The sequence below is a fragment of the Mytilus californianus genome, unplaced genomic scaffold (assembly GCF_021869535.1).
Source record: "Mytilus californianus isolate M0D057914Y unplaced genomic scaffold, xbMytCali1.0.p SCAF_5, whole genome shotgun sequence".
Classification (NCBI taxonomy): domain Eukaryota; kingdom Metazoa; phylum Mollusca; class Bivalvia; order Mytilida; family Mytilidae; genus Mytilus; species Mytilus californianus.
The window spans coordinates 4,352,056-4,374,705 of record NW_026262701.1 but is presented as its reverse complement, the minus strand read 5'-3'; the positions used below and the strand labels follow the sequence as shown (position 1 = coordinate 4,374,705).

Here is a 22,650-nt window from a genome sequence, read left to right as displayed (position 1 = left end):
TGTCAATCTGAACTGTTTTAGCATAGCCTGATTTGAATTTCATGTAGACTTTTTAATTCTGTCCATGAAAATTGTAGAGTGCTGGTAAAACACACACTGGTATAACTTCATCAATCATAATGAATTCTGCAAAGTGAATAAAATTAAAATAGGAGGGTTTGGATGGGTTTTAAAGAATAGAGAATAATGTGCACAATAACTAAAGAAAATAGACAAATAGACAAACTAATAAAGAATAATGGGGTGTTACATTATAATAAATACTGAAAAATGGGATAAACAAATAAAGAATAGAAAAAAATGGTATGAAGCATTTAAACAGAAAAAAATTAAGAACTGTCAATCCAGACTTCAGATAGGGAAGGTAGTTTTGTGAAATGATTTATTTCAAAAAAAAAATTTGTACAGCCAGCATGTATATAGGGAAACATTCTAAACTTTAACGCTGTGCATGCTTAACCAAAATGGGACTAGTATACTAACATATTCTGTCCAAGGAGGGAGGGGGTCACTGTTTTTTTGTTCACGGATTTTGCTGTGAAATCATTTCCACTAATTTTACGCTTGCAAATGATTTTTTGAGCTCATGGTTCGCTCTATTAAGCACTTGTATTCATTAGCAGACGATGATAAAAACCTACTTTACAGTAATTCACCTTTTGTTTACATCCATCTTTCTCGTATTTGCCAGACCATTTCTAGTGCAAGACAAGGGTGAAACTGCTTCACAAGCTACCAAAATGAAGATTGTTATCTAAAATTTTCGATATGCATTACAGTATTCATGAAAAGTAGTTCATGTGTTCGATAATAATGAATTATCTTGTCTTTCTCTTTTCTCTGACGTCAAGAACATGCTCCATATTTCCAAAACGGAAGTACATTTGCAACAATGAAAATCGCAACAATAAACCTTATGTAGTTATGAAATTGCAGTTTTCAATTATTCAACTCTTCCTAAATGTATTTAGATAAAATTGATTATTTCAATAATCAAATTTTATTGTTATGGCAAATTACAACAATAAGCATGGCTTACGATATCATTGCGTAACCACCTATGCAGACCGCGCAAAAATTCAAACCCCCCTAACTACCTTAAACATATCAACGGACAAATTTTAAAGGTATATTATAAATCATGTCAGAAATGAAGCTCTGACTTCTGAGCTGATGATACACTCTGGCACTAATATCAAAATCCCAAAACCATAGATAGATAGATAGATAGGTAGAAAGAAAAAAATATGTACAAAAAAGACCAACCAGAAGATTAAATATGTACTGGACCGTCTAGATTAGGAAATACTGCGAATACAGAGGCTAAGCAAATTAAAAAAAAAATGTTTTATTTTTTTAAAAATATATAAATTTTTAAGATTTGTTTTAGCGGTACTGATATTAGATAGCAATATACAATTGAATACGATTTTATTATGCCACCTTCGTATGCGCAAATTTTAAGAATTTATGTATATATAAAACAAAATTAGAAAAAAGAAAAAATTGCTTTTATAAATCCAACATTGTTAAGGCAACTGCGCATTGCTAGGCAGTGCTGTCGTGGAAGTGTGAAGTAAAAGTACAGGTTCAAGCCCCAGTTGGGCATAAGGTAAAGAATCAGATATACTATAACATTGTTAGGTGATTTTCTTGGCACTTTAAAAATAATTCTAATGTCTGGTATTTCTTAATTATAAGAAATACAATGGACAAGTCGTAACTATACAAAGGCAGATATATGTATACATATTCATAAAAATCAGGTAAATAAAAAAATAATATATTAGCATCATTGTTCTAACGTTTCATCCTTCACGGGACTTTTCAAGATATGTAACTAAGTAACGTTACCACGGGGGTAGTGTGACTTACGTTATATTGTTGTGCATAAATTGCGTACTTCCTGTACACATTTAGCTTTGCTAATATTTTATTTTCTACTTACCTGATTTTTGTGTGTTTTTCTATGAATGCTTTGAATCAGTACACGACTTGATTTAACATTTTATTAATATATATATATAAATATATATATATATATAAGTGCCTATAAATAGCAGCACATGACATACAAATCTATGGGAGTGTGGATTAATCAGTACAGAGATTAATTCAATTACACAAATAAAATTATAGATTGCCTAACAATGTAATTTTAACACACTACTTAGTATGTAAATATAAGAATGTTTAAAATATTTACAAAATGATAAAAATAAACGCAATATTTCGCTAGACTAACTAGCTTTATCAAGAAAGTAACTTTATTTGGAAAGTAACATTATCAAAAGAATGTTTCGTTGAAACTGTCCTCTCACAAGGCATCTTCGTTCAACGAAACATTCCTTTGATAATGTTACTTTCCAAATCATAGAAGTCAACACCGAGTGGGACACCACGGCGAGAAGGAGAAGAGAAAATATTTGGATCCACCAACTCCACACTTTAGAACCTGATGGTCTTAACGAAAAAGATGAGAAAAGATACAGGAAAGATAAAGAATAATTTAGTACACAGCATCGTCCTTTTTATCCTGTAATATTGGCCAATGGACGTTGCTAACTTCAACTACCAATTTTGTAAAAATCTTGAACTTCATCCATATTATGTATTATTTTCAAGGCAGCTAAATTCAAGTGCAACATATACATTGAGCTGCAAAAGTTTCTTATCATCTACATCCGATTTCACCTGGATAGATGCACGCTTGATAAAGCTAGTTAGTCTAGCGAAATATTGCGTTTATTTTCATCATTTTGTAAATATTTTAAACATTCTTATATTTACATACTAAATAGTGTGTTAAAATTACATTGTTAGGCAATCTCTCTCTCTCTCTCTCTCTCTCTCTCTCTCTCTCTCTCTCTCTTTATGACAGACATTCTCCATCGGATAATACGTGGTTATACAGGGCTAACACCATATATATATATATAATTCGTCTTAAATTTAGCCTAACAATGTTAGATTTTTTTGTTCTTTCCTCAGCGGGATCGAAACCCTTGCGTCTTTGACATCGTGGCAACACCGCCTGCACCGTGTCCAGCGCCCTAGACCACTCGACCACCAAGGCTACATAAAAAATAAAGCTTTCGGTGGTCACATCGACCACCGAAAGCTATATTTCTATGCCTTTCCTCTATGCTTTATCTAGGGTTGTAACACAGTACATGATGTATAGTGGCAAGTAGATGGTGTACCTTTCAGATCAGCTATTTTGTCTGTCGTAAAGGATGATAATGTTAATTACCATGCCGCCACATCAAATTTTAATTTTATTATGCACGTCTAAACATGTGACAACTTTATGACAGACGTTCTCCATCGGATAACGCGTGGCTATGCAGAGCTAACACCATATATATATAATTTGTCTCAAATTTAGCCCAACAATGTTAGATCTTCAAATTTGCGTTAGCAAATTTTTGTTCTTCCCTCAGCGGGATTCGAACCCTTGCGTCTTTGGCATCGTGGCAACACCACCTGTCCTGTGTCCAGCGCCCTAGACCACTCGACCACCAAGGCTTCATAAAAATATAGCTTTCGGTGGTCGATTTAATGCCTTTCCTTGTCGGCTTTATCTAGGGTTGTAACACAGTACATGATGTATAGTGGCAAGTGGATGGTTTTCCTTTGTGATCAGCTAATGTGTCTGTCGTAAAGGAAGATAATGTTACTTTCCTTGCCGCGACAACAAATTTAAATTTTATAATAACCGTCTTAACATGGGACAACTTTATGACAGGCATTCTACATCGGATAACACGTGGTTATACAGGGCTAACACAATAACATATATATATATATATAATTTGTCTCAAATTTCGCCCAACAATGTAAGATCTACATATCTGCATTTGCAAATATTTATATAAATGTAGGGTATATGAATAAATCAATCTATGTGATTTGAACTACAGAAGTTTCCCCCAAAAAATGATCTATAAAGTCCAAATGTATAGCAAACTGTATGTGTTCCAGACATATATTTAATTACGGTATATTTTTTTAAGAAATATGTTTTAACATTTTAGAGTGTTAAATAATAACAGTATTTAAAACGCGTGATAATTTTAATGTTTTTAAGTTACCGATGGTTTTCTGGGGAAGCATCCGATGATTGATTAATTGTTTGTTTTGAGTCTTCTGGAAAATGATTCATGCATGGTAAAGAAAAACAAATTAACAATATATACAATAAGTAAGTTCAAATACCATACGAACATAATAGATATAAGAAGATGTGGAATGAGTGCCAATGAGACAACTCTCCATCCAAGTAAAAATTTATAAAAGTAAACCATTATAGGTCACAGTACGGTCTTCAACACGGAGCCTTGGCTCACACCGAACAGTAAGCTATAAAGGGCCCCAAAAAATTACTAGTGTAAAACCATTCAAACGGGAAAACCAACGGTCTAATCTATATAAAAAACGAGAAAATAGAAACACTTATGAACCACATCAACAAACTACAACTACTGAACATCATATTCCTGACTTAGGACAGGTGCAAACAAATGCAGCGGGTTTAAACGTTTTAATGGTACCAAACCTTCACCCTTTTTCTGAAACAATAGTGTAACATCACAACATAGAAAGACACACTATAAAATATCAACTGAAATAGCGTAACTCAATCAAAGGACATATTAACACCATTGAACATACACTGAACAAATAAATTTGACCTGTGACACAATGTAAATACAAAATAAATAAACTAAGGAAGAATAATAAAAGTAACATGTTATATCGGTAAGAAATGTTAAACAATTAAAGAAAAACAATATGCTCGAACAAAAATACCATCCATTTGCAATAACTTTAAACACAGGTAAATGAAAATAATTTTGTTGTTAGGTATACCTGTACAGTACCAATAGAGAAAGGAAATATTTTTACAAAATAAATAATTTTGAATACAAAATAAATAAACTAAGGGAAGAATAATAAAAGTAACATGATATATCGGTAAGAAATGTTAAACAATTAAAGAAAAACAATATGCTCGAACAAAAATACCATCCATTTGCAATAACTTTAAACACAGGTAAATGAAAATAATTTTGTTGTCAGGTATACGTGTACAGTACCAATAGAGAAAAGGAAATATTATTACAAAATAAATAATTTTGATGTTCATAGTACGAAGTGAAAATTTATAGTTATACCAAACACTTATAAAAGCTGGTATTTAGACCAGATATAACCCTGAATAACATTAAATAACAAAAAGGCAATACAATTAGTATCAACAGGTCAAATAAACAAGAAAGTACGATTTGAGAGTACTCGCAGTTACGCACAGCTAGTTAAAAGCCAAAACAATTAATAATAAAAAATCATGCATCAGAGACTAAAATCAACTAAAACACATCCCAGGGATTTAGTATTTTAACGTCATGGACAGTCAAAGAAGACATGACTAGTGCAATGCCAAAAATAAATGTATCGACAGACAGTAGGATAGTTAGGAGTTTAACCTCTTTATAGATCTAAACGAACGTGGGTGTGTCTTTATACATCCCACTTGAAAAAAATACAAATTTAGTAGGCTATATTGAATAGGAACAGAAATTTATCCTAACAACAGACCACCTACGGACCCGTCAGACAGTAACTGCAATGGTTCATAAGGGGACATACTCTCAACTCCAGGCTTCGAATTTAACGTCTCCATTCTGATCGGCTGTCACTTGAAAAATCAATGTTTATGAAAGGGTATCATGAGAAAAAAAAAACACATGACTGTAGTATATGCGACCGTCATACAAATGAGAGCTTTAGCTAGCTATACAACCATATTTAATCCACCATTTTCTACACAAGGAAATGCTTGTACCAAGTCAGGAATATGACAGTTGTTTTCTTTTCGTTAGATGTGCTTGAGCTTTTGATTTTGCCATTTCTTAAGGGACTTTCCGTTTTGAATTGTCCTTAGAGTTCGGTATTTTTACTATTTTACTTTTTTCTTTATTGCGTCATTATTATCCTTTATGAATATTACGATTTTTGAAAGACTTCCCAAACAAAAAAATCTTTCTAAAAATCACACGGGACACTTTTTAAACCCAGTTAGAGCTCGTTGATTCATAAGTGAATAGTATTGGCATTACATGATCACTTAAATAACTGTTTTAAGTATTGATGCTTTTGAAGAAAAAGAAAGTTACAAAAGGAATGATAATTTGATATTTGAAAAAATATGAGTTTAGGAAAAGTAAATGTACAGTCATTTTAAAAAAGTATATACTTTGTGTATCTCAGTTTATTGTAATCAACTTATGTTTGTTTGATTTCTATTTAGGTGCATGTAACCCATAGTATAAAATCTTTGCATGATTTTTTTAGTTTCATAATGTCTTTTTATGCTTTCCTCCTGCAACCCAAACAAACCATCTGAGGTTTAACATTCACTAGTATGAGTCAGCAAGTAGCTCATGTATTTTACATTCTATTGGGCAATGCATAAATGAAAAGAGAAACAAGAAGGTGAATTGCGAAATTTTTACTTATTCAGAGTATAAACTTTTCTCATATAAAAATAAATAATATATACATTGTACATATACATTTGTACAACAAGATAATAACGAATGAAAAACATGAAACGATAAAAAATAACACAGAATACAATAGCTTGGCCTCGGAAGGGGTCAACTAAGCCATATAAAGTATTGAAATGCTAAGTGTAACACCTGCAACATAAACATTCAGAAATGAAGATGCTCACAACCTAAAATTGGTATATCTACAAAAATACATTTGTGATGGACCACAAATATAGATGAACATCTAACAAACATCAAAATAAACAAAAAAAGCTTATGGTGGTGAAAGAGGACGGAGGGAGGGAGAATAAAATCCCAAATAAAAATCTTGTTTACAAAATATCGATCTGTAGATCAGCAAGAATGTGTTATTAGATACATTGTGTAGAAACTGACCAATGGTCATCCAGCCAAAAGATCGTAAAGCAGGGGTTCCCCAAAGGGGGTTAGGAAAATGTAAATTTCCTAACAAATTAATGGTCCTTCGTCTGCATAACAATAGTTATTAAAATAACTTGCCTTTATGCTTTCCTCCTACAACCCAAACAAACCACCAGAGGTTTAATATTCACTAGTATGAGTCAGCAAGTAGCTCATGTATTATACATTCTATTGGGCAATGCATAAATGAAAAGAGAAACAAGAAGGTTAATTGCGAAATTTTTACTTATTCAAAGTAAAAATTGTTCTCATATAAAAATAAATAATATATACATTGTACATATACATTTGTACAACAAGATAATAACGAATGAAAAACATGAAACGATAATACAATACTACAGAATACAATAGCTTGGCCTCGGAAGGGGTCAACTAAGCCACCAGGAAAGATGTAATGAAATAAATCTTTCCTACCCCTGTTTCCAAAACAAATGTTTATAATCATCCTTTCTTCTGTAAACCCAATCCAGACCCTCATACATGTCTTGGATAAAATCAATTATAAAACACAAAATTACCTTTAATTGTACCATTTATCTTATTAAATGATACAAAGCAACGCTACAAAAATAGGTACCAGTTGGTAAAAGAAGGATTGGTAGAAGTACGAGTTTGTAAAAGTACGAGTTGGTTGAGTACGAGTTGTCGACGGTACCAGTCGTCGTATACCCATACAAACAACAACATTTACAACATTATGATTCCTTTGAAAAAATCAGATCAAATCAACACTATAGCATGATACTGTATCTGGTTTTAAGCTTCCATCACACAGGTCTTTTCAACCCGGTTGCAGATCCAGGATTTTGAAAAAAAGGTGGATAGGGTCCACTGGCAAGCCACCGTTTGGATTGTTACTTGTACAAAAGCCCATTAATTTGTCATATGCGTAGCTCCATCAGGGGATTGGACTCCTTGTTTCCCTTAAACGCCTTTGCATCATATTTGAACAATTATCACCGAGAGCTAAAACTGTAAAATGAATGTGGGTATTTAAATCTCGTGCTGCATTGTTTTGCAATGTGTCCACTGTGCCTCCACCCATGCCATTACAACTCACACTATATTGCGCTAAATTAATCCCGGTTGTAACATTATGTCGTTTGTAAAAGGTCGAGTGAGACTTGAAATACAGCTGTGTCCTAGTTTCGAAACCTGATAAGTACATGTAAACATGTAAAAAATGTCAATATGTAGTACGATGAGAACGAACAATCGAAACAACTTCCGGTGAAGCTTGTATAAATTCCGACATTCGACAGTTATGGATTAGTTCTCCTCTTATATTTGATGTGTTTCCCTCAGTTAGTTTGTAACCCGGATTTGTTTTTTTCTCAATCGATTTATGAATTTCGAACAGCGGTATACTACTGTTGCCTTTATTTATAGTTAAAACACAAACGATGTTTAAAAAAAGTATAAATAGAAATAATCGTAAACGCTTTTGTTGCGGAATACACTGCTACATAATGTTCCTATAATGTTTGCGATATATTTTTTATATTCAATGTTCGTGTACATATATACCCAAGATGGCGATAGAGCTCCAATTATCATCAATATTTCATCAGTTCAAACAATTATGCAAGAACGAACACATGAATAGAAATAATCTAGAGCCTTCCTCAAATATATCCAATCATTTTGACTGTGTAAAAGTCCAAATGACGAATAAAAATTTATAAAATCCCAAATAAAAATCTTGTTTACAAAATATCGATCTGTAGATCAGCAAGAATGTGTAATTAGATACATTGTGTAGAAACTGACCAATGGTCATCCAGCCAAAAGATCGTAAAGCAGGGGTTCCCCAAAGGGGGTTAGGAAAATGTAAATTTCCATAAAAAATTAATGGTTTCCTTCGTCTGCATAAAAATAGTTATTAAAATAACTTGCCAATATTGGAAATTTCTAATTACATTTAAATATAAAAGAGAGAAGATGTGGTATGATTGCCAATTTAAAGTCCATTTAAAGTATTGAATTACGTTTTTGATAAACTATAAATCAAGTTTTACCTTGCAGGTTTATACCAGTCTTATTAATACATTCATTGTAATTTTGTGTAGAAAATAGTTAAAAGGTAAACGTTAAAATAAATAAGAAGATGCGGTATGAGTGCCAATTAGACAACTCTCCATTCATGATGAATTATTAGTGATCACGATAAACGCGATCTGTTTTCCGACTTTTGCGTGTTATTAAATAATTTTTGAATTTGATTTGTCAAACATAACTTTAAATCGTCAGAGATATTTAACATAATAATAGAAGGTTCGAATCTGTAAACGATATTACTATACAGACTTCCGTAAAAGTTATGGGCCCCTTATGACTCCAACAGATTTATCAAGAAAGAACAGTTGAAATCGACGTGATATGATTTTTGCGGGTACCACCAGAAATTTGTTGACTGATACGATATATCGGAGTCTCATCTTAATAGTGACATGTTTTCGTTGTCTCAGTTGTTTGCTTGAGCGAGGATTCACATGTCGCTTGATGCATGCACAAAGTAGACAACACGATTTCACCTTTTTTTTTACAGTTTAAGTAATTCTAACAGTTCTTGTTTGTTTTCTTTGAACATCGATAAAATGCTGTCGACTTAGTTAACCTTGCTTGATCTTAATCGATGAAATACTAAGGATTTTCTACCCCAGGAATAGATTACCTTAGCTGTATTTGGCAAAACTTTTAAGAATTTGGGGTCCTAAATGCTCTTCAAATTCGTACTTTATTAGGCCTTTTTGAAATTTTTTATTTGAACGTCACTGATGAGTCTTTTGTAGACGAAACGCAACTCTGGCGTACAAAATTTCAATCCTGGTATCTCTGATGAGTTTATATATAGAATTTAAAGAACGGTAGATTATTATGACCGTAATTCATTAGTCATTATTTTGGTAATCAGTTGGCCAATGTATTACGTTTTCCTCAAAAAATGTATTTTAAAAGCACAATATTTAGTCTGAATATACACGAGTTAATAAGTTGATGAATAAAGGCAACAGTAGTATACCGCTGTTCAAAAGTCATAAATCGATTAAGAGAAAACAATTCCGGGTAACAAACTGAAACCGAGGGAAACACATCAACTATAAGAGGAAAACAACGGAAATAAAGAAACACTGAACTGCAACAAAAACAAACGCCAACATACATAGAAACGGACTATTTGATAACAACTGCCATATTCCTGACTTGGTACAGGACATTTTAAGAACCAATGGTGGATTAAACCTGGTTTTATGGCTAGCCAAACCTCCCGCTTATATGGCAATGTTAAAAATACCACTAAAATGACAGGAATACAGTACAAACAGCAAACAAACGCAAGAACACTCAGCACAGAGAAATACATAAATAAATAATATAATAGTACATTACAACATGTAAACCGCAGAATAACAACGGACACCTTCCATGAATTTACGACAGCATATGACATCACAACGAAGTAAAAACTGCATCACATTAATGAATCAACGCCACAAAAAGTGACGTAATTTTGTGACGTCACAGGTAAATTTTTAAAAATGAAATAGATTGGTTGTATTCATAACGTACACGTACAAGAATAGTATATTAGGATAGTGTTAGTAATGGTGTTATTTTATGTATAATCTAACCATGACAAGAATATTGAAATGGAATTGTGTTTGTAATGGTGTTATTATTTGTATTTTCCTACCATGTCGGTTTTCCTTCTAAATCAAAACAGTATATAAGCAAATAAATCTTGTGCATATAGTTGCTTTAAACTTAAAATCATATCAATAAAATATGGCTTACACTACTGCAAATTTTACATAGAAATATTTATTATTATACAGAAACTAAGGTTTCAACTCCCTCAGGCAAGGTTGACCTTATAAAAAAAAAGAACTTTCGCAATAGGACATGAACATTGTCAAATGTAAAAAAGTAATGTGTATATGTTTCTTTTGTTTCTGTACAGACGATGCACCATTCTATTTCTCTATATTTACATTTCATAAGTAAAGTATTTATTCCTAGAATTGAATGGATTAATTAAGTCGCCGAAACGGAGTTTTGGAGACTTTATGTTTTTGTCCCGTTTCTTCTTTATTATTATTATTATCATTATCATTATTATTATTATTATTATTATTATTATTAGTAGTAGTATAAGTAGTAGTATTCTTAACCTTAAACCTGTCCAACCATTTTCTTCCAAGCCTTAAATGATGGAAACTTTATATTTGGTATGATGTTGGGGTAGTATCCCTAGCATCCTACATTTTTTTTAATTTAACTATTTTCTTTTAAGTTCACTATAATTGTATTTTATTAGATCGTGAATTTGCAGAAATAAAGATATAATAAAATATAATAAAAAGTCAATGTGAAAATGTTGAATAGCTTATGAGTGACAAAAGACATAATACCCATAGTGTTTCTTGTTCGTTTAGATTAATTTTAGGCTGACCACAGTTACAAATATGACCATATGGAATTCGGTTTTAAACAGTTTTACATCAATTTGATGAAATATTTTTTTGTAGTGCTTCTCTTTTGTATACTTATTTTCAAAACGGAAGAGTATGATTACGTTATGGGTTTAAGTCTTATTGTTTTTTTAAACCGTTGTCGTATATTGTCTTTTGTAGTTTAAATTATTTCACCTTCGATTCCATTCTTTATATCTGCACAGTGTTACTCTGGTAACTTTTAACGAATTTCTGAACAGATTCTTTTTGTTAAACTTTTGAAGGTTTGTATAGGTCCTCGATTTAATTAATTATCTCACCAACAGGAGTTTAATTTTTTATTGAAATTTGTTTTAGGATCCAGTCAGTTTATAACATGGCACAGGTCACTGCATGGTCAGTTATTATTTTTATAATCAGTTCAATAATATATGCAAGAGGACAAAAAAGTGAGTATACGTTTTATTCAAACTAATGTATTTGCTTTGTAATGATAGAATATCTGTTGAAAATAAAATTTGGAAATGAATAGTGAAAATTGCAAATGAATTCAAGAATTCAAGGTCACTGTTAAAAACAACAAAAATAAGAATTAAATTAAGGCACGCGCAATCATATACAAAAATGAAGTATTATATATATGTTACAATCGACAACATATGAAATGTGCTCAGAACTCATTAAAGATACCCGGATTATAAGTTTGCACGCTAGACACATGATTTGTATATAAAAAATCATCAAAACAGTTGGAAGGTCAAATCAAATACAAAGCTGAACAACATTAAAAACTAAAAAATCCAAAAGGTTGTGCCGAATACACCTAAGGTGATGTATGCTTTGGGGTTGAAAAACCTTTTTTAAAATTTCTAGAATCATTCAAAGAAAATACAAACACTAACGAAAACCGACCGTCTGCGAGTGGTTATAGGCAAAGTAGGATGTCTTGGTCGGAAATGTTTAACATTGAATTCAGTGGGATAATGTGAACCACTTCCTACGTATGTTTCGTATGATTATGAAATTCCAAAATTCCAAACTGCATGCTTAAAATCATAAATCCTTTATAATCAATGATATTACTACCTGATCGAAAGTTATTCTAATGACAGAACATTATAATCATTAGAAACACAAATAACTGGAACTGTTCAATGATGTCACGCTCCCCACGAGGACGCTGTCAAGTGTTAGCTCGCAAGAAAACGTACTGGTGAATAGTTTCAAACAGACAAAACTAAAATTAAAAAGAAAATTTACCATATCATTTTAATATTTCTTTCCCAAAAAGCAAGAGTTGGCATAAGCAAGCTATAGGTGTTTCGTGTTAAATTAGTTTTTAATGTTGCTATGTGAATTCCTCGCCTATACAGCTTTTTTTTCTACTGGCTCTATACGTCAATAGAATCCACCAATTTATCGTACATTTCTGCAGCTGCTCCAAAAAACGGTTTTTGAAAGAATTGGAAGGAAATCTTTTTAGTCAATAAAAACAATACGGTTTGGGGCACATTTTAAAATTTATGATTTCATAAAAACTGTTAGAGTAGACTTTCAGTACCTAATATTTCACAACCATACAGTGAGATGTAACTAGTGACAAACATGTTGAACAAGCAATCAAGACTTATACTTTTTCGACACATACTGAATATATCATTTCTAATTCTATTCTTAATATAAGATCCATGATTTGTTAAGAGTATTCCCAAACATGTAAATCATTTATGTATCAATCCTTGTTTATCAATTTGTTTTATATTTTTGTTAAATAATAGTTTGTTTTTGAAGAATTGATTTCAAAATTCTACGTTTCTAATACAAGTTCATAACGTTCAGTGCTGCTTGTAATTCGACCTTATATTCTGTAAGAATTTCAATTCATTTAAATACGATACGTTCTTACCGATGTACATAATTGTTGATTTCGCTACCGTTATCATAAGCCGAGTTAATTTGCTTTTATTCTCGCTTTTCCATTTCACAAGCACGGTAGTAATTGATATTGAAAAAAAACCTGTATGCGTGGATTTCTTTCATGATTATGTTTTATCGAAAAGTCACTGTAACGTAAAGAGTTTCTGGAAACGATAATTAGTTGCGAATGGTTTGATCTAAATAAACTTGCTATTACCCCCTCCTGCATATTCTCATTGTCAGGATTTGGTTTGTCTCCTTGGTGCTTTCCAGGTCTATTGGTTCTTCAGAGTTTGTTTCGCGTTTTTTTATTTCAATTACGTTATTTCTCAAGCATCGCTGAAGAGACATTTATTATCAACTTGCGCATCTGGTGCATTAAAAAAAAAAACACCGTTTATGTAATTAAAGTTTACTTAGACGATTCAAAGACACTTCTATTTTAAAAAGAAAAAAAAGTAAAATTATAGATATGATAAAGATATATGACAATGAATAATAGATATTAACCACGGTTTGTTGTAGGGTTCGTGTTGCTGATTCTTTATTTTTGTGGACATTAGCTTTTCCCATAATGTTGTCAGTTTATCTTTGAGTTTTTAATTGTATATATGGCCTCTTTTGTTTTGAAAGGTCACCTTTTGCCAATGGATTAGTTCAAAATTTTTGGTTTTGGGTTTATCCTTTTTATTTCCCGCCTATTTTGATATCCTTGGCAATGAAAACATCATGAAAAAAGCATATTTTGATGTACGTAGTCAATTATGAATTTTAATTACATAATCACTTAGTTTTTGCAATAATTTGATACCATCAATGTGAAAAGCACTAACACAGTCATATAGCACACTAAACACAGTGGTTCGTTTACTAGCTTTGTATAGGGCAGAAATACAGTTTGTTCTACATACCATGTAGGAGCTGTTACCCTATTGTTCAACTAAAATTTCCTAGATGTTCACTATACAGTCTGATAGATACTCTCAGCATAGATACAAGGATTCAAAATTTGTACACCCGACGTGCGTTTCGTTTACAAAAAACTCATCTATTACGCTCAAATAAAAAAAGTTGAAAAGCCAAATAACGTTCGAAGTTGAAGGGTATCGAGGACCCAAAAGTCCGAAAGGTTTAGCTAAATACAGCTAAGGTAGCTATTCCTGGGGTGGAAAATCCTTAGTTTTTAGAAAAATTCTAAATTTGTAAAGAGTAAATTATATCTGTAAAGATATTTTTGTCTAGCTAATTGAAATTGTGCCGTTAAATTATTATCTTGTTAAGAAGAAAAAAAAACCCAAAAATCCAAGTTTTCCACATCCTGTCATTAACATTAAGAACATATGTTGCAGGCATGTGTAACAAATGCCAGGAGTTTTTAAACCATTAATTTGAAGTAATCTGGTATTGTTTACTGTACATTCTTTTTGTGGAAAATATTGCTAGTATGAATAGCATCCAAACCCTAATTAACAAACTCTACATTAAAATGACTGGTTTTTTTCATTATCTTTGGCAGTAATTGTCATGGGTTGTAATATCCTGAGATTAGCAATTTCCATAAACATGACTTATTTTGATAGCACAAAATGGGTTCATTAATGAATTTTGTTTTTATTTGCATTTAATGTGGATGATGTTTCCGCAAATCCTTCACTTCTCAAAACAAACCAAAATAACAAATTCATATTTTGAAATCAACATTCCAAAAAAAGATACATTTTTATGTCAAATGAAAAAAGTCAAATACTATCAGATAATTTTTAAATGGGCAAATGGACAAATTACCAATTGTTGAATTGAAACTAATGTTTATTTAAACATATTTATCATTTTATTATTTATTTTTTCAAGATTATTACTTTTATCATGCGTTATGAATTTTCTTTTTATTTTATTAACTCAACCTTTACACTAATTTCCCCCATATAAACAGATGTACTAAAATGTGAGAAAATGATTTCTTATGGAGGTTGCTAAAATTGCTCAAGATATTTTCTTTAATAAAAAGTACATGGCTAATGAAAACAGAAGAAAACTATACATTTTTCATTTGTCGAGACTGTGTTGGAAAAATCAAAGAAAGGAAAGTATATGCTCTCTGTTTAATTTCTAAATGAAAGAAATGCGTTATTTTTTGTCTTATTCTATGGTTTAGTCTGAGGGGATTGAAGACGTGGTAAAGTTTAGACAATTGCATATTGTAAAAACTTCTATGTTGACCTTCAGATGTGTTTCGGTGTTTTTGTCGTGACACTTATTTCCTGTTTTATACATTAAATCTTTTAGCAGAAATTAAAATGTGTGAGCAAATTTTACCTAAAGTCTCAAAGGAAAAACGTACAAAAAAAAAAATAATAATTATTCTGTAAGGACAACAACTAGATCCTATAAGGAGTAGACAAACGATTTTAATAATCACGGCTTATCTTGAAACAGATACTATGTAAACATTAGTGTTACGGTCACCATCACCAATTATTTACCGATACGATATATTGGTATCTCAACTACAAGCAATACCGATTGTGTCCTATAACCGATTGTGACATGTACACTGAGTGTTGATTCACCCGGTGGGGGATACTTGGATAGAAGGGGATGCTTACTCTTTCGACGCACCCGGTCACGCTCCTTTTGGAGTTCATGCTATTACATTGATTTGTCTTCGTAATCGATTTATTATTTTTGATATTAGTACTGTAGTCGATATCTTTGAAGATCTAGTCCTCTTTTGCATGTTTGCTGTTTACGGTTTCACTTCATCTACCATAGCTTTCTTGAAAAATTAAACCAAATATATATATAAATATAAATAGCACCATTAAAGAGCAGTAGCTTGAAGATTCAGCCATGTGATATAATATATTAGTAAACTAGTTCGGCTGATACATTTTGCTATATGCTGTTTGTTTTTACATATATAACACATTTTCCGTAAAAACACAACACTTGCTAAAAATTGTCTTTGGCTCTGATAAAGACTAAAATGACAATTTCGGCCATATTGACTTGTTATTAGATCTTTTCCTTATTGCTCAATATCGCTTCATACAGTTTATCTGGATCTACTCTTTTAGTGTTCCATTTAGTAATCTGTGAAATGTTTGTTTATTGCTTTGAGATTATTTTTTTTTGGGCTGTTATGGTTTTTATTTCGACTTATGCTTTTTGATCCATTGTACATTATAAATGTCTTCGATTTTTGATCTCTTTTACCTTATAACTGTCTTTCTTTTAATAAATGTCTGGACGTTGATTGTAGGGTGTTGTTAACAATACAAAATAGTTATCTTTATATATTCGTTAACTTACCAGAAATTCTATATTAAATGAAAACAAATAAAAAATTTTCGTTTCGTACATTGGTAAATTCGTTACCTTTTTTAGAAGTTAACACAAGTGTTCTTTTAGAATAGTGCCAGTTTAAAAAGAGAGAGTGAGAATGATTTGATATAGACTTTCAACATGACCTATACATATACATATACAGACGTATAATGTTCCGCAATTGGCCCGAAAACACAGTTATTTCTTAGTGCATTTCTTTAAGACAATAAATTCAAATTAAAAAAAAATCACATCTGCTGTATCTCAATAAAAAATTAACAGAGTAGATCACTACTTTTGGGACAACTTATACCAAATTAAAGAAACATCTACCAGCTCTAACTCAAAATATGGAAAATTATATGTTAAGAAGGTCTATAAATCAGGTTGACACCTTCAGGTTTACTTTCTTTTTCTTTTTACCTGAAACAAATCACTACTTTACCTAAAAATTCACAACCCCATTTATTTTAACATTTTACTATATCTCCCTCCTTAATATTTCCTGCCTAAATTATAAATTTGAAAAGTGTATGAATAAATTTTCAAGTAAAACACTGTCCACACTAGGGACTATATTTTTAGACAACGAAAACCAAAAGGACAATAACTGTGTCATAGACCAATTGGCTATTGAACATGTTTCCAATTGGATTACTCTTATTTTTGTCCCATTTCCCAGAAATAATCTCAATAAAAAATAACTAAACATTAAATATGCATTATATATATTAAAGATATGTCAGATACTCAAGAAAATTATACGATAATTTTGCTATTTGCAGTTTGTTTATACAAAGTATACGAAATATTGTCCGGTCCAATTGGCGATTGAACATGATTTCAATTGGATTACTCTTATTTTTTTCCCATTTACCAGAAATAATCTCAAATAGAAATAAATAAACATTAAATATGCATTATATTTATTAAAGATTTGTCAGATACTTAAGAAAAGTATTTGATAATTTTCTATTTGCAGTTAGTTTATACAACGAATACGATATATTGTCCGAACTTCTTCTATTTGTAGTAGCATCTTAATAAATACTTTGATTATATTCAGTGAGAAACTATCCCAGCTAGTTTTTAAAACTAATTGAATATTAACGAGAATAGATTTGTCAATGTAAAGAAACCGTATTTTATTTCGCACTTCTTGCAATCATAATTGGTGCTTTATATTCACAGAAAAAAACGTTGTGTGTGTTTTTTTTTTGCACAAAAATGAAATTGATAGCATCCCCACTCAAAGAAATATAAAATTCTCCGAAACAGACAACATAAAATCATTGGAACACTTTTATAATAATAGAAATTAACAATCAATTTCAGCAATAAAATATGTTTGTATAATTTCACTGTTCAGTGTTTTCTTGGCAAAATTTAAATATCGATTGAAAATATAAATAATTTTATTCAAAATTTATTTCAACTTGAAATACACTATTTGGTTGTTAAAGGGGCATTATCTACGATTTTGACAAAAATCTGAAAAACGATTATATTAAAAAAAAACGGAATTTTGAAATAATATTTCGTTAAAAGTAGTCAGTGTGGTACAAATTTTGTCAAATATACTCAAAAGCATCGCTGATGCATTATTGACTTGCAAGTCAACAATTTAACCTCATTGAATCCGTATTCATGTGATCTTCAATTTAATCCTCAAAAAAGAGATTGGTTACGCATGTACTAGGCGTGTTTAGCTATTAAAAGGAAAAGAACGTAAACTTTGAAAGTAAAACAAAGGTTAACCATTTGATTGACTGATTCGATCCAAACAAATCATTCTTATACAGCTATAAAAACGATGATTAACATATTTCTGAAACCTATAATAGGAAAACAAAAGGACCTAGAAACTCCAATTGCACGTGCTCGCTATCTGTTCATATTTATGTTTATAACAGTTTATACGATCGTTGGCAGTTTTCAGAGATCTTTAGGTAATTAGATGGCGACTAGACTACAATGCACACGAAATGCTGATACATATGATCGAGTCCATGCATTGATAATTGTTTATTTTAGACGTTTAGTTTGTTATAAATCTAATACGAGTATTTGAGTTAAATCTCTGAACATGAATTTGACAGCGAAGTCACCATTCAACTACTGCAGTGTCGTATTTCTAATCTATATTAAATGCAATTTGACAATTTCTCTATTATGACGTAGTGTCATTTGCACCTAAAATGACATTCTTATTTTCTATATCTGAATCCACAGTTTCCGGTTTATGTCCTGTACCAAGTCAGGAATATGGCAGTTGTTATCAAATAGTCCGTTTCTATGTATTTTGCCGTTTGTTTTTGTAGAAGTTCAGTGTTTATGTTGTTCCGTTGTTTTCCTCTTATAGTTGATGTGTTTCCCTCGGTTTTGGTTTGTGACCCGGATTTGTTTCAGTTAAATTGATTTATGACTATTGAACAGCGGTATACTACTGTTGCCTTTATTTATAGCAGCTAATAAACTTGCTCAGTCCATAGATTTATGTGCAGTGTTTTTTGACAGCTTTTTGTCTTTGAATATTGTTTTTCCCTGACTTAAATGCTTGATATCTTCTTTAATTTATAAACAACATTTACAATTTGAATAGAATGTATCTGTACCATGTAACATGAACTTATCTTTACAGAATATAGAATGTTTTCTTCAAAATATTGTAAATGTATACATACAGACACATAGGGGAAATCATGTGACTCTGTAAATACTAACGGAAATTTATATATTTGAAAGTCAGATCTTTTTTTTTTGTATTGGGCAAATATATAATGATAAACTATCAGATGAAAAAAGAAGATGAATAACTAAAAGTTAAGCACATTTGGCCATTTGAATACAGACGAAAATAATGTCCTCATAATATTAAGCCTTAAAATAAGATATGTAGTATTTATATGCCTAGCAGTCAGTGTTTCGCCACTAACATGATTTATAATCAACAGCTCCTAAATTTTCTTTCACCCATTTGGAAATTATAATGAAAGCAAGGTTCCAACTTCCTCGGACAAACGTTGACTTTATATGATTTCAGCTATTCTTTTAAAGGCCCTTATGGTATAATAGCTCCTTAACGCCCTTTTCCGGTATGGTTATTATGTTAAGTGTAATTTTATCAAATGGATATTCAATGTGCAAATATGCTATCAAAATCTGAAACTCCCCGACAAGGCCGCAATGACATTGACAAATAAATGCCATACCAGCAGTCATATATAGACATTCTAAATAGAGTATTTATAGTATGGAGAGCTGGAAATTCATTCATTCATTGTGCAATTGTCTTGCAATCATACCGCATCTTATTATTATACTCATTATATATTTGATCGATTTGAAATGATTGAAATGATTGAAAGTGGAACAAGGTATGCTAGGCTTCATCTAGAAACTTGCTATATAGTTTGCAGAAATAGATTTGTTTGTACATTATAACTGACATATGCAGTCCTTATAATGTGTAAGTGTTAACAAAATGTCTTCCTGCTGGCTATAGTACCTTGTGCGCTAGCATTTTAAACACTCGACTCACCTTGTCGGTCTAGTCAAAGCTGTAATATTCGCTTTACATTGACATATTCTTGTCTTGAATATGCGTTTGATAAATGCAGTTGGGCGTTAAACAGCCGTCAATGAATCAATCATTCAAATTTAGGGACATTTTTCAGTCTTTCGGTTAATTTTAAGATTTATCTGCTGCTGTAGATTCAGTGCTGTTCAGACAATTCGCTTGCGATCCATTAAGATCTGTTCAGTCTATGTTCAGACTTTTAAGTAGTTGCATTCCTTTTTACCTGTAAACATCCACATCGTACTTAAAGGCTACTAAATAGTACTGAATTGACTGGACTGCGAAAAAATCGACTGAACAGTCTTGAGTTTACAGCAGTTGATAGGTATGAAAATAACCTGAAAGACTTATTAGGATTGAAAAATCAATTGTTCAGAAAATTTTGAATGATGTTAAGATCAAAAGGACCGAAACAAACTAAAATTCATTTACTATTGTAGTAGATTGATATTGAGAGTTCTGCCCGATTTCAATTTCCCCTTAATTTGAAAGGAATTCGACACAATATTGGAAATACGTTAAATTAGCACGACAGTTTTCATATATATAGTCCAGATTGAAGTTAAAACACGAAACCGTATCAAGAATTCTGCCCGACTTCAATTTTCCCTTAATTTAAAGAGAATTCGAAAAAAAACATTGGAAAAACTTTAAATTAGCACGACCGTTTTCATATATATTGTCCAGATCGAAGTTAAAACACGAAGCCGTAGGATGTTATAAAGTGATGTCTTTTAAAGTATATAGAATAAAGCAATTAACCTTCAGAAATTAAATGACGACAAGCAGAAACAACACAGACAGGGGAGAAGGAAACAAAATGTAAAGAAAAGAAGTGTGTAAGTTGGTTGGAACTAGATTGGAAAACAATTGTTATTTATTAAGAAAAATTTGAATTTATTCAAATTGGAAAGTAGCAATATGATGTAATAAAGATACTTCTAGACAATTCCATAGCTAATTGCATGGTTCATCCTTTAGATGGTACAAGGACGACAACATTATGTGACCTTGAGGACAAAGTGAAAATTGATACAGCGTTACAAATCAATAGTCCAATCAAAATCAATTAAAATATTAATGAAACATATAATATATCATATTTTCTAATTCTTTTTATCATTTTCCTGACCTGTTGATAATTTTTCTTTAATCAACGTGTGGTTCTTTTTATCTCAGTTCTTGATTGGTTTAAATTCTATTATTACGTCAAATTTCTTGCTTTCCTCTGAATTTCCTATTGTGACGCCATGAAAAGAGGCGACCATGCCTGATGACGTCACATAGAAAGAACTAATCTTTTTGAAGGCAACATTTTTAGCTTGAATACAATTAGTGCTTAAAAGTTAATGAACATTTTGGAAAGTCAGGAAATATCAAATATCACATCTTATCATATAAACACTACTAAACAAATAGTTATCAAAGGTACCAGGCTTATAATTTGAATCGACAGACGCGCGTTTCGTCTACATAAGACTCATCAGTGACGCTCAGATCAATAGACTTTTAAAAGCCGAACAAGTTTAAAGTTGAAGAGCATTGAGGACTAAATTCCAAAAAAGTGGTGCCAAATACGGCTAAGGTAATCTATGCCTGGGATAAGAAAATCCTTAGTATTTCGAATAATTCATACTTTTGTAAACAGTAAATTTATAAAAATGACCATATAATTGATATTCATGTCAACATCGAAGTGCTGACTACTGGGCTTGTGATACCCTCGGGGACGAAACGTCCAAAATCGATAATTTAATTCCAGTTAAACTGCCTAAGTAATTTTGTTATATATTATTTTTAATAGCAGACTTTTATGGAATTTTACCGTTTGAAATAATCAAAGTCTTTAAACAATTAGACTTACAGACAAAAAAAAAAGAAAACTTTTATATGGAATTCAGATTACCCTCATTAATCCTTATACAGTCTCTTTTGGTAGTATGTTTTGTGTAAGTCTTAATAACGCAAGTGTATAGTGAAAATATGTGATGTTCATAAAGGAATGATTGTCTTTGAAAAGAATTGACAGGTTGTTTTCCTTCCCAAAGACTAACAATTCCTTTTACAATAATGACATATTCAAATCTATATCTCCCAGCCGAAACAGATAATCTTTCACGATCGTCCTATAATATCTTCCAGCTTAAACAGACATTCCATCAACATTTCATTAATTATAGTTGTAAACATAAACGTGTACTCAGTAAGTTCTTCAAATCATATCTTTTACAATATTGCAGTGTGTATCTGAAGACCAGTGAAATACAAATTAGATACAGCTTACGAATTATGATTGAAAAAATTGTACCCTCATAAATCTATTAACGTTTGTTACGAGTTAAGTATACCCAAAACTTTTCAAAATCTTTAT

General features: G+C 31.3%; 1 protein-coding gene across 3 annotated transcripts in view; it reads left to right on the top strand.

Moving 5' to 3' along the window:
* The window catches only part of LOC127700345 (uncharacterized), an 81,874-nt gene that overhangs the window by 10,366 nt on the left and 48,858 nt on the right, over nucleotides 1-22,650 (top strand). For all 3 annotated transcript variants that reach the window (XM_052203765.1, XM_052203766.1, XM_052203767.1), the window contains one exon: nucleotides 11,813-11,904. In XM_052203765.1, the coding sequence (XP_052059725.1) occupies nucleotides 11,813-11,904 (92 nt within the window). The remainder of the gene's footprint in view (nucleotides 1-11,812; nucleotides 11,905-22,650) is intronic.